Source organism: Podarcis bocagei (genome assembly GCF_964188305.1).
Source record: "Podarcis bocagei genome assembly, chromosome: 10".
Classification (NCBI taxonomy): Eukaryota; Metazoa; Chordata; class Lepidosauria; order Squamata; family Lacertidae; genus Podarcis; species Podarcis bocagei.
In genome coordinates this window covers 40,654,571-40,668,201 of record NC_138135.1, presented here as the reverse complement: position 1 = coordinate 40,668,201, position 13,631 = coordinate 40,654,571, and the positions used below count along the sequence as shown (strand labels likewise).

General features: G+C 40.5%; 1 protein-coding gene across 9 annotated transcripts in view; it reads right to left on the bottom strand.

Moving 5' to 3' along the window:
- The window catches only part of ATP2B1 (ATPase plasma membrane Ca2+ transporting 1), a 71,357-nt gene that overhangs the window by 24,531 nt on the left and 33,195 nt on the right, over positions 1-13,631 (bottom strand). For all 9 annotated transcript variants that reach the window (XM_081211195.1, XM_081211191.1, XM_081211197.1 and 6 more), the window contains 3 exons: positions 5,963-6,217; positions 5,751-5,876; positions 2,051-2,194 (listed from right to left, as the gene is read on the bottom strand). In XM_081211195.1, coding sequence (XP_081067321.1) covers positions 2,051-2,194; positions 5,751-5,876; positions 5,963-6,217 — 525 coding nt within the window. The remainder of the gene's footprint in view (positions 1-2,050; positions 2,195-5,750; positions 5,877-5,962; positions 6,218-13,631) is intronic.

Genomic DNA, 13,631 nt, shown 5'->3' with positions numbered 1-13,631 from the left:
GGGGGGAGCAAAGACTTTTGCCCCCCGCCGGCCTTCAGAAGAGGTCCTCTTCTGAAGGCCGGCTGTGGGCGAAAGTCTTTGCTCCCGACCGCCAGCATTTCCCTATGGTCTTTCGTCTTGCGATGCAAGCCCATAGGGAAATTCGTCTTGCGAAGCGCCTCCAAAACAGAAAACCCTTTCGTCTTGCGGGTTTTCCGTCTTGCGAGGCATTCGTCTTGCGGGGTACCACTGTATACAGTGGTACCTCGGTTTTCGAACAGCTTAGTTCCCGAACAACTCAGAACCCGAACGCTACAAACCCAGAAGTAAGTGTTCTGGTTTTCAAACTTTGCCTCGGAAGCCGAACGTGCTCCTAAGCTTCCGTTTTCACTGTTGTGCAGCTCATTGGAGTCCCCCACATAGTAATTAAGGATTTTTTCATTCTGTTTTACCCTTGCGGGGCAAATTTAAGTCCCCCCCAATCGTAATAAAGGCATTTTTCATCCCATTTTACCCTTGTACAACAAATTTAAGCCCCCCATCATAATAATGGTTTTTTATCCTGTTTTACCCTTACGCAACTAATTTAAGTCCTCCCCCTCATTGTAATTAAAGCCTCCCGTTTCTGATTGCAGTGTTCTGAGGTGATATTTGGTGCTTTTTGTTTTGTTTTGCTATTTTTTGCGTTTTTGTTTGTATGGCTTTTTCATTTTTGTGACTGTGGCTTGTTTTTCATTTTATGATTGATTGATTGTGTGACTGCGGAAGTGTATAAAAGCCCCCCATCCAAACAATGATTATCATCAGTGCAGGTAAGAAAAAAAATAATTTTAATTTTTATCATCTACAATACTGTCTTATTTATTTTATAGTACAGAACATTATTTTTGCTTTCATTTTATCGCTCAGTGGTCTTGTTAGATAGTCACATTCATGTTAAATTTCTGTTTTAGGGGTTGTTTTTAAAAGTCGGAACGGATTAATCCATTTTGCATTACTTTCTATGGGAAAGTGCACATTGGTTTTGGAATGCTTTGGTTTTGGAACAGACTTCTAGAACCGATTAAGTCCGAGAACCAAGGTACCACTGTAGTTATAAGCTCAAAAGTTGAAATCTTCCTCTACCCCCAACCTCAAGGAGTTGTTATTCTATTCATGAGAAACAGGGGAAGTGGGGGATGATTATAACAAATGAGATTCTTTTATAGCTATAGTTCAAATGAAATTAGAAGAATGCTTCTGCTACTCCTTTTACTGGCTTACCCAGTACAAGCATGGAGTGCATACAGCCCTAAACCTCCTCGCATTATAGTATTGCTATTAATGCAAGTCCTGACATATCAAGATTAGTAAAGGTGAGTTTGACATTAATTCAAGCAAATGTGGAGAGATTTCTCAGTGTTGATTAGGTTCACACTAAAAAAAAAATCTTTTTCTGAGCTAGAGCCAGGTCATCTATGAGGTGCAATACAAACCAAAGAGGAGAATATCAGTTTCCAGGTGAAGCAGTATAATTTTAAACAATATCTGAATGTCTCCATGGCAGCTGTGGTATTATACCTATCTGTATAGGTATTGCAAAATAAAGAATAAAAAAATATCAGGGGCTAGAGGAGAGGGTTAACTTCAAAAGGGACACAACAAATGATATGGCCTTTCTTCAAATATAAAAAAACAAAAAACACCATTCATATTTTTCCCATTAGTATAAAAGAGGGAACACTCTATAATCTATGGAGTTTACTAATATCAGACAGGCCTCACTTAACACATCCTATTTTTGTGATACTGTTAAGAGCACTTGAGTGATTGTATTAAGTGAGTAATGAAGTGTCAGCTGAAGCAAGTTGGGAATGTTAACTTGAAAGACTTCAGAGACAAAATTGACTATTTAATTTTCAAACTTACCCGCTTGGACAATGGAATAAGTGGAAGCAGGAGTTCTATGTAGTTATTTTGTACCTGCCTACGTTGTCATTCTGCATGGTCAACACCACTTGCAAACATTCTTACAGAAGAGAAGCCAACTACAAAATGTATCTCTAAAGTCCGTCCAAAACTTCATGCTTACTTTTCTTGTCCTTTTTCTCTTTTTCTTTCTTTTCTTCTTCTTCATCACCTCCAGCACCAAGCAAGGTGAAGATAATTCCAGTTTGTGAGTTTACACCTACAGCAGTAACTACCATTCGTCCAGAACCTTCCATTACATGAGTACCTGAAATGTGAAAGCATTCATATTCTTGAAAAGTTCCAGACAGACTTCTGCTACAAGTTAGCGAGAAACTTGTTACAATACTTCCATTAATTTCCTATAGCAGAAACACACCTTTGATCAATAAAGGATATTCAGAAAAAATAAAGTAAAGGGTTTTATAATACCCAAGAAACGCTAAGCCAATAAAAACCATTAAGTAAGACTATAGCCATTAGAAAATTTTGTGCCTACCAACAGCCAGCTACTGGCTAGCCAATATACAGCTGATGTGCAAGATCACTGGTAAATGCCTAAAAACTGGCGCTATTGCAGTTATATCCCCCTTTCATAGCCACCTTTCAACTACATTCTCAGGGCAGCATACATAGGATTACTCCCATTTTAGCCTAACAATCTTTCGGGAATGGGTGTGTGTGCAATTTTAGGAGTAAAAGAGTGCACAAGTAAACCCAGAACAGTTACCCTTTACATTCTGAAAGCCCCCTGCAACTATTTCTCCCCCCGCCAAGCTCCTCCTATGCAAATCTAGCTGAAGGAAAGTCACATGGGGGCAGGCTGCAGAAAAATAAGCTGGCAGGTGAGCAGGATTTGTGCAATCCACATGTGGGCTACATTTGTGCTTATATAAGATGCATGCCTACCAAGTTAACATGCACACATACATGCACTGGGATGCATCCAATGTAACACTAAGTTAAAGTGACTTTAACTCCACTGGTGAAATGCTTTGCACCAACAGAATGCTGTTGCACAATCTACTGAACAACAAAGTTACAAACAATGTGATGTGCAACACTAAAACTCATGCATCTTTGGGACAGCTGAATATTCCTGCATCACAGGGGGTTGGACAAGATCATCCTCAAGATCCCTTCCAACTCTACAAATCTATGATGTTAGTTTCCTGTTAATTGTGTTGCTTATGTTTTATTCTAGATTGTTTTGTTTAATATGTTATTGTGCTGTAAATATCTTTAAGAGTTTTTTCTTAAAACTATAAAGCACTATAGAAATGAAATTATTATTATTATTATTATTTCAGCTACATCTGGAGGGCCAAAGGTTCTCCACACTTAATGTAAAATATAGTGCTGTACTGTACTTTCTTCTTGCAGGAGAACCACTAAACACACATTTCGGAATGAAAGGTTAGTGTAGCCATTTCTGGTTTCTGACCACAATATTTTAAGAATGTGGCCAAGAACCAAAGGCACATGCACTTGATCCTTCCTTGCCAGCATTATAGTGGGGCACCCTTAAGTAGCCCAAAACTTTGGATAAGGTGCAGGAAAAGATGAGAGCTGCCATTGCACCTGTCTACCAATTTCTCCTTTAACTACTTTCCCATTCTCTATGGGGTCTTTTTTGGAGGGGTGGGGGTATTAAATGTGAGATGGGGCAGCTGAAAGGAATGTTTGAGATTCTTGGAGATGTACCTTCTGAAAGGATCTCTCTCTCAAAATAAAATAAAATCCATTGTATAAACACCTTTCTCCACATTTGTAGAAATAGTCAAGGCCTATCTAAGCTGGAAGTAAGATGGGAGTAAATCTAATAATAATAATAATAATATCTTTATTGTCACTGCCCCCTCTCGGGGACAACAAAATTACTTATTAGGTAAGTAATTAGGCCTGTATTATTCCTCCCTTCCTGGATTCAGAGTTTTGTTCTAGTGATCTAGCCAGCAAGCCAGGCTGCCTTGTCCACCTGTTCCAGATTTCCCAGCAATTCATATGCTGAGGGGAGTGAAAGTATTGTGCACTGTTGCACAATCACAAGAGATCAGACATAAGGGGTGAGATGAATCGGAAGACATGGAGCAAATGCTGAAAGAAAAGGAATGAACAGATGGGTTCTGAACTGCAGAGGTACAGAAAGAAGAAAAATGAGTTGGTAACATGTTATGCAGACACTTGCAAGTGGGGAAACAGATAGACTGCACACTTGTAGTGGTGAAGACACAGCATGTACTATGGGGCACAAAGAGAAGGAGGGATGTTTGTTTAACAGAGGTCAGAGAAAGAAGAAACAGTACTATGGGAGCAAAGCCAAGAAGGGATTAGCAGAATGCACTGAACACAGTTACAACTGTAGCAAAAAATGCTTTTCAGTAGTTAATGCAGCTGCCATGCAGTCGTGCTCGGTTAATAAACGAAAGTGGCCCCTGGAGGAATTTGAGTTGGGCTCTCCAGTAATGTCCTTTACACTAGAACTGCTTTTTATAAGACATTTTATTACAGTTATACAAAACTGCAGTGTAGCATTAGACAGAACATAACATTCTTACTATTAACACACTCATGTATTATAATAATGAGTTGCATGATATCAAGTTGATTAGGGAAGAAAGTTTCCAAAAGAAAAAAACACATTCCAAAGAAAAGACCACATTTCAGCATTCCCATAAGCTGCTAATATATCTAAATATTGCAATCAGTCCTTTATATCTGGAGCACATCTGAGTTTCTACTGGAATACTTTAAATCTTAGGCCATGATTTGACAAGCCCCATTAGGCTAGTTAAGGGTAGCATTCTAATAAAATCCATTATTTTTCAAATGATTTGTAAGTATACTGTCTTGCAAAGATAATGCCTATCTACCTCAAGTGCACTGAACTGAGCAGCTGTAAGTATCACCAACAGCAAACTCAGGCAGTGAGTGCTGACAGATATATAGCCAAACAGGGCCACTGAGAAATAGCAACATGCTCAGGAGACCGCTCAGTTTGTTATTGTTCATGGCTATACAGTGGTGCCCCGCAAGACGAAATTAATTCGTTCCGCAATTTTTGCCGTCTAACGAATTTTTCTTCTTGCGAAGCACGGTTTAAACGGTTTAACAAAGTCGCAAGACGTTTTCGTCTTGCGAAGCAAGCCCATAGGGGAATTCGTCTTGCGAGGCAAATCGCGAATGAAAAAACCTTTCGTCTAGCGAGTTTTTTGTCTTGCGAGGCATTCGTCTTGCGGGGCACCACTGTACTATATAAGACAGTGAATCAGTTAATTCGAGACTGGCAATAAGGTTTAAATCTGCATAGTCTCTGGGGTATAGTGGAAAACAATAGCTGTATATTTGCACAACTGAATTCTGTCAACTGGAACACTCTGCAGTACTTCTGCAGTCTTAACCGTATAACTCACTTCAGGCTTTGAATAATTTCATCTTTTATTTCATTGATGAGGAGCTAAATGAGGGCATGCTGACTTAATTCAGGGGGTCACCGCATCCATATTACTAGCGTCTAATAAAACTACCCTACAAACAGTGTTTAATAAATATGGAAAGTTGAGACATTTCAGCGATGCACACTAGCTTAAAGTAATCACATTAAAGGATGCTTGTATGTCTGAAATCCTACCTGTTGTTAAGACCCATCTTTCCGGCCCTGAGAAGGTTAAAAGCATGATACATAATACATAAGAGTACTAGATCTTAGCATGGTGTCACCTAGAAAGACAGTGTTTCACATAACCTAGTTCTTGAAGTAGGAAACTTTGTCCAGTTTCCAAAATACCTCATGCCCAGTTCTTCGCTATCATTTGATCACTCACCTGAGAGCAACATAGGATCTCGATCAGATGTTTTCTTAACATGATCAGATTCTCCAGTCAGTGAGCTTTCATCAATTTTGAGGTCATTTCCTTGTATAAGTACACCATCTGCTGGTAAAAGGTCACCTAAAAAAGAAAGAGCCCAAATGGTACTTTTAAAATACATTCAATAAGAAGTTACCAGAGATGACATCATAAATAATTATATTTACCATATTTTACTTGTGCAATATCACCAACAACTATGTCAGCTATAGGTATCTGGATGACTTGGCCACCCCTGATGACAGTAAACTTCTGCTCTTGTTCAATGCGGCTTTGCAGTCCCCTAAATTGTTTCTCTTTACTCCAGTCATTGAAAGCTGTGACCAATACCACACAAACGACAGACAGGAGAATTGCAGCTCCTTCGATCCACCCTGTTTCACTTTCATCCTCGTCTTCACCAGCTGCTACTGTTCCACATACTGGAAAAAGTAAACAAATAATCAGCATCGCATACTCAAATTTTAATATTGTTCTGCATTAATCTGAAAACTGAAATTTATCATCCAAACTTTATTACACAAGAAATCCAATAATACTGACTGAGGCCCCATATCAAATGTACACTAGCTTTGACAGCTTTCCTAAGGTTACAACAAAGCTTGAGTTTTAAAAATATGGTTAATGTTCATATTACGTGGCTGCAATTAGGCTACCATGACAGTGGTATCCTACCACTATATTACAAGTGCTATAGGATTATTCAGATTAAATTTATCAGTCGACAAGGGTTTACACACAGCAGTTTAAAGTGCATTCAATGCATTCCACGTGAGCATACTTTTCATGTCATCCACATGATTCAGTCGCCATCCAAGTGGCAGTCCACATTCCCCCCAATATAATTTGGTGTTTCCACTGTGGTGCAACAGACAATCTTTTCAACTCACAGCTTTGTTCAAGTTTAGTACATGGGAAAACTTGCATCTCAATTATAAAAATAAAATTACTCAGCGCACAGGTAAACAATTACCTGTGCACATACCCACAATGGACCTCAGTTTCTGGAACTCTGGGACAAGTAAGGAAGTACTTATTGAGGGGAGGGGACAACACCTCACAGTGAGAATACATCCTATCAAGACACCACACTAGTGCACACCCGTGGCTCCTAACTGGTGGTCTGTGGAGCCCAAGGGGTCCACAGAACCATTTACATAACAAAAACTACCATAACATTTTCAAAAGTAGGGTGTCCATGGCTTGGCTATTCAAAAACTGGGGGTCTGCAGAACATAGTTAATTGGGAACCACTGGCGTAGACAATAAAACACTTAAAAGAGTTCAAATGAATGTTCATGTGCAGATGAATGTGACCAAAAGCACACATGGAAAAATCAGGTCTGTGTGACACACATGTGCATTAAGACTCTGGTATGTACACAGCCAAGGTATCTATGCCCATGCAGGGTGTGTGGGTATTTCTGGAGAAATATCCCTAAACCTCCCCCTTCTTCTCATGCTGGCCTTGGAGCATTCAACAATTAAAGCAAAAGTGGCTTGGGAAAAACAGAGGGGTTTGCACATCGCATAGAGCTTCCCTGCCTTTCACCTTTGCCCACTACAGGTGAGTACACAGAGACTATTAATAACAGGCCAGATGTCTATGTGCTGCAAACAGACCCATGCAATCTCCGTTCTTCCTGTCTATACTAGAATTGCCATGATCTGGAAGTGGAACAAAGGACTGATGGGGTCCTTACTGCTCTTGTTTCAGAGAGGTAAGTGGAGGGCTTGTTGCAAAATTATTGGCAGTTTTGGAAAGATATTCTTATGCTTGATCATTTTGTTGACATACAATGAATGTGGAAATCCCGAGGAACATGACTCCTTCCCACAGAAGATTATTTTTCTCCATTTCACAAGACTAAGATGCAACTGAACGCAGAAATATCAGCAACGGAAGCTGGTATTTAACTACATTAGGAAGAAGGCTTTAACGCAGAAGTAATTTAGATGTAAATCTTGATGTATTTTAATTAAGAACCAATCCTAGATAGTCAAGCCCAGGTATGGAAAACCTTTGGCACTCCGTATGTTTCTGAACTACAATTCCCATCTTCCTTGGTCATCCTTCCCTGATCATGCTTGCTGGGGTTGATGGGAGCTGTAGTTCAGCAGCATCTGGAGGGCCAAAGATTCCCCACACATAGTCTAGTCCAGGGGTGCCCAAACATTTTTCAAAGAGGGCCAGATTTGATGGAAGTGAACATGCATGAGGGCCGACCAAAGTTGAGCTTTTTTTTAGGATTGAAGAGCTTTTGGGGGGATGTCCCCCCAAGGTTTATTGACCTTTTTAAAGGATTTGACAGCAATAAATGAATGAACTGCCACAGGGGCCTGATAAAACCGGCCGGAGGGTTGAATTGGGCCCCAAAGCAGACTTTGGATATGCCTGCCTTAAGAACTAGCACAAAATAATCCATATATAAAACACAGTACTTGTTGCTTCTTGTTATGTGTTACACACACACACACACACACACACACACACCACGGTACTTGTTGGTTCTAGCTCCTGAAAGCTCTATCTTAAAAGACCTCCAACCCCTTTGCCACCATCTATTTCCCGAATTCTTCCGTTGTCCCCCTGTTGTTGTCTTTTTATAATATAGCATTCATCAAGAATACAAACAACAAAGTAATGGATACCGGTCACCAGCTACAAAGCGAAATGAGGTAGAAAATAATAGCAGCATGCTAAAATTGTACCTTGGCTTCAGGATCAGTGCTACAAACTTTTCTGTTTGTTTGTTTTTTGGAGGGGGGAGGAAAGCTGCACCCTACTTTGCTAAATTCCGACTTATCCTCATGAGGGAGGTTATAATCCCACCGACACCAGACCCATATTTTTTCCACCTCTCTGACTTCCTCCTCTCTCATATCTCTATCTATATCGGGGGAGGCAGCCTCGCCTGCACAATAAGCGATAAAAAGAAGGGTGCTGCTGCTGCTGGGCTTTTCTTCACGGGCTTTCTGCTGGGGGGCGGGGCGGGCGAGGCGGAGAGCGCTCTGCACATGCTCAGGAGACCCCTTAGCCTACAATAAACACCCTCCCCCCGGACCCTGAGGAGGCAGCCCAGCCTCTCTTGGCGGCTCCCCACCTGCGCTGCTCCCGGACGAGGCTCCGCCGTTCTCCTCCACGGGCATCGCACCGCCGCTTCCGACTCCCGCCGGGTTTCGAATGCCTCGCGGCGCTTCCGGCGGAGTGGGCGGGGGAGGGGGAAAAACCCGCACGCTTTCCAAATATCGCGAGATAAAAGCGGCGGCTTCGCGTGAAACTGCCGAGACAACAAATCCATAGACTGGCAGCCGGCGGCGGCTACACGGGCCACACGACGAGGTCTGGCGGGCCGGATTCGGCCCGCGGGCCTTGTGTTTGACACCCGTGGTCTAGTCCATAACAAAAAGTTCTGGTAGCAGAGCTTACATCAATACTTAAATTTCTTTTCTTGTGATCATAGGATTTAAAGTTTCTACCTTTTCCGTTGCATGTAACAGATTCCCATATTCACTTTTTAGAAGCTATGGGCTTATAAAAAGGTAGCACGATGGGGACCAACTCTTGGCAGAGTACTACAAAATTTATGGATAAATATGTAAGCAAATTTGATCAACCAAGAACATCGCTCCTGAATCTCTTCCATTTATTTCAAGATAAGTCTGATCCATTCTGTCCAATAATATATTCCAGGTTCTAACAGATTAAAGCCAAGGATAAAAAGAATGTAACTGTCAGTATACAACAAATTAGAGAGGTGGTTAAGTTTTCATGTTTTGCAGCACACACACACACACACACACACACACACACACACACTAGTGGAGATCACGTAGGTATTACTCATTTTTGTGGATTAAGTCTATTTTGAAGTTTTGACAAAGGATAGTCCTATTTAGCCCAAAGAACTGACTCAACTGATGTCAAAGAAGAAAGAAATGAGAGAGAATGGGTATGTTTTTAAACTCTCCAACTATCTATTAAATGATTCATGCAGAACTCTAGATGTGACAAGAATGGCAATAGTTTGACATAAAAGGTACACTGATGGGCAGTACATTCATTATGTTATCTTTTTCCAGTGCATTTATATCTGGTTCAGAGTTTAAACACATCATCCAGGTCAGATTACTTTCTGCCCAAGAATAGGGTAATGATGGGAATGCCTGAACAAGAGAACTGCTAGTCATGTTTCAGTTCTAAAATTCAGTCTTGAGCCTGTTTGGAACTCTTTGGCTGAGGTTATTTGTAGGTGTGGCTTTGGATGTCTCCAATATACATATGACTTCTCGTTGTTTCTCTCCTTTCTATCAAAACTAGGTTAGGCCGTGGACATTACAAATCAGTGCTTGGGCATGGTAATGAACTGGGTAAGAGGCAATAAACTGAAACTCAATCTAGACAAGACAGACGTATTATTAGTGGGTGGTCTATCCAACAAGCTGAGTGGTGCACAATCTGTTCTGAAGGAGGTTGCACTCTCCCCAAAGGAACAGAAGCATAGTCTGGAGGGTGTTCCTGGATCCAGCACTGTCTCTTAATGCACATGCATCCTTGGTAGTTCAGAGAACCTTTTTATCAGCTCAAAATGATATACCAGTTATGATATTATCTGGACAAAGATAGCCTTGCTATAGTCATCCATGTTCTGATAACTTCCTGTGGGATTTGCTCTTGTCTGCTTCTGAGCTCAATTCAAAGTGCTTGTATTAACATTTAAAGTCCCAAGTGGCTTAGAGCCAAATTACTTGAAGGATCATTACCTGAAGGCCCACTTCTATATGTCCCTGCCAAATCCGCTGAAGTGGAAGCCACAAGGGAAAGAGCATTTGCAGTAGTGGTGCCCATTATGGAAAACTTTCCACCCCCCAGGAGTTTACCTACATTGTGGTCTTTTTCAACACCTTGTAATGACCTTTCATTTTCCCAGGCTTTTGTTTGTTTGTTTTATTACTGAAATGTGTTGCACTATTTGTTTTCTGTTGCTGGTTTTATTATGTTGCTGTTTTGACTGTTTATTAGTTTAAAACCAACTTCATGGCTTTAACTTGTGTGAACTGCCTGAAGAATATTTTTATTTGGCAATACAGGAATGTTGCAAATAAATGAGTTTGGGGTTAACCTGAGAAGAAATTTTTACTTGATTATCCTGGATCTCACAGCTTTTGAAACCATTCAGCACAGTATACTTGTGGATCACCTGTTCAGGCTAGGACAGGTTTTGACAAATCCATTCACTAGGTTTAATTATGATGATAGCCTTCCCTGCTCTTGCAAATGAGGTGGTGACACATTTCAGTTTTACTATTGTTGGTGATTATTTGCTGGGAATATCATCTGGCCCATTTCTTCCATGCCTATGCTTTTTCCTTGGTTTCCTTTTGGCAATGGCCTAAGTGAGGCTCACTTACACTATGGGATGGTAAAATAAAAGCAAAGGAAAGGGTAAAAATCCAGTTGCTACCCCACCCTGGCTTAGTAAAAAGACAGGGTGGGGAACAGATGTCCTGCAGTGCAGCTAAGCAGGAAGTGAACTGGGGAGAGGTCCTCTGGCCCAATCAGATGACTCCTGCTCATTTGCATCTTCTTGCCCAGTGGCGTGAGTGGGTGGAAATACCCCATCCAGATTTCACTCCCCTTTTGTTGATGGCATTCTTAAGTTTAAATTATAAAATTATTTGAAAGATTGTTCAAATTTCCAATTAAACTATAAAGGCTGCATTTCAGCTGTCTGAGAAGCCTTTTTAAAACTAAAGCTCATTGTGTTTTACAAGTTGAATTTTTCAAAAACAAGCAGCCTTAGAATCCAATTACGTAATTGGGAAAAGCTAGAAATTAGGTAGTGTTTTATCAATTAAATAAAACAGATTTCTCTCATCTCTTCCCCTTTAGAACACTGTTTCTGAGAGGCATTAAGAGCACAGTGATATGCTTGACATTGCATGATTTAGTCAGATCACTTGCCATAGTGGTTGGTGGAGGAAACAAATCACCATTCTAAGAACCTTAAATCAAAGACAACACACACCAAAATTTGTTTCATCATTAATTCCATTTAAAAGCAACAACCCCATTCAGTTGGGGTGTGTGTGTGACTGCAGCTGATAAATACAATCTAGTTTATGGGGGGAAACTTTGGGGTAATATTCACTAAGTTTTACTCAGAATAAACCCATTTAAATTAACGAGCATGATTGTTAGGGCCATTAATTTCAATTTTTGTAATAAAAATTTAGGTAGAAAATGAATAAACACGTTATTGGTCAAATTCCATACTTTCCCCCATATTCTGCAGTATAGTAGAAAACAATGCAGGTATCCAATACTTGAACTATAATCGTGAAGGAGGAGAGAAACCATTTAAATCAACCTACATGAAGCCTGAGCTACTTAGATTTAAGACAACTTCTGCTTTGATAAATTTGTATGTTGTTGTTCTGTCTAAGTGTGACTTAGACAATCTGCGAAGTCATGGCTTAGAAGTTACACTTTATTGCAGTGACTTCAATACCTATCAGGCAGGAGTCAGCTGTGGAGCGAGGTATGCTGTATGATATTCTACAAAGTTCCATCTTCTGTAATACTTTTTAAAATTTACATGAAAGAGAGATACTGTAATATAAAAAAGGGGGGTAATTACATCCTATTTCTCCTTTTTGGTAGATCCACTAGGTACTAAATTCTTTAAATGGTACCTATGGATAACAACTGAATGCATGATAAAAAGGAACTGAAAGAATAATAAATGATAAAGAAATCTAGGCTAGACTGATTTTATTGTTGGCGATAGCTCCTACAGATGTAGGAACCAGCAGTTCTGGAGAGGACTTAATTTCCTGAAGAGCTGGGCATGCAAGAGATGCTATTCCTAGAATCTCAGTTAGTCACCATAGCCAAGAATGCTTTATACCTTCTTAGGTTTGTAGGCCAACTACACCCACTCATAAAAGACAGTATTTGCTTCATCAAACATGCTTTGATAACCATGAGGGTAGACTCTGTTACCATGTTTAATCAAATCCTGGCTTAGAAAGTCAGGATATGCATGAACCTCATATAGCCCATTCATGTGATCCAATCCTGGCTTCTTCAGAGGTCACTAACATCAGAATTCTTGGTTCACATATAATGGAAAGTCATGGTTAACTGCAGCTGCCTGGTTTGTTTTTCCACTTGATCAAAGAAAGAAGTGGAAGCAAAAGGGCTACATTTGAGTGCATGATGGTTGTGCACATCCAGATTTATTAATCAATGATCTGATTGTCTAAACTAGGCCATCATATGGGTGCATTCAGATAACATCCAGAAACTTCAGTTAGTTCCAAAAGCAGCAGTGCATTACATAGCCATTGGTAACACATTCACACCTATAATGGCACAACTGCAGTGACTTCAAACCTATTTCAGTTCACAATTTGAAGTGCTAGTTTGAACCTTTAAAGCTGTAAATAGCTTTGGTCCAGATTACCCAAAGCAGCAGTAGAAAACTTGTAGCTCTCCATATGTTGTGGTACTATAACAACATCATCCCTAATCACTGGCCATGGTGGCTGGGGCACATGGGAGCAGGAGTCCAATGATATCTGGAGGGCTATGAGTTCTTCACAACTGACCTAAGGAAATGATTCTCCCCGCACCCAAAAATCGTCAGGAGAGACCCTATTATGCCTTTAGGAACTGATGGAACACCAATACTGATGGGGCTTCTCTTATTTCAGCAGGGTGAGCATTCTACAACACTGGTGCCACAAGTAAAAAAGCCTCCCCTTTTCATTGGTAAGGAGTGAGCCTGCCCCCACTTCTTTTGCTCTGGTTCCTTTCTCAAGGGATAATTC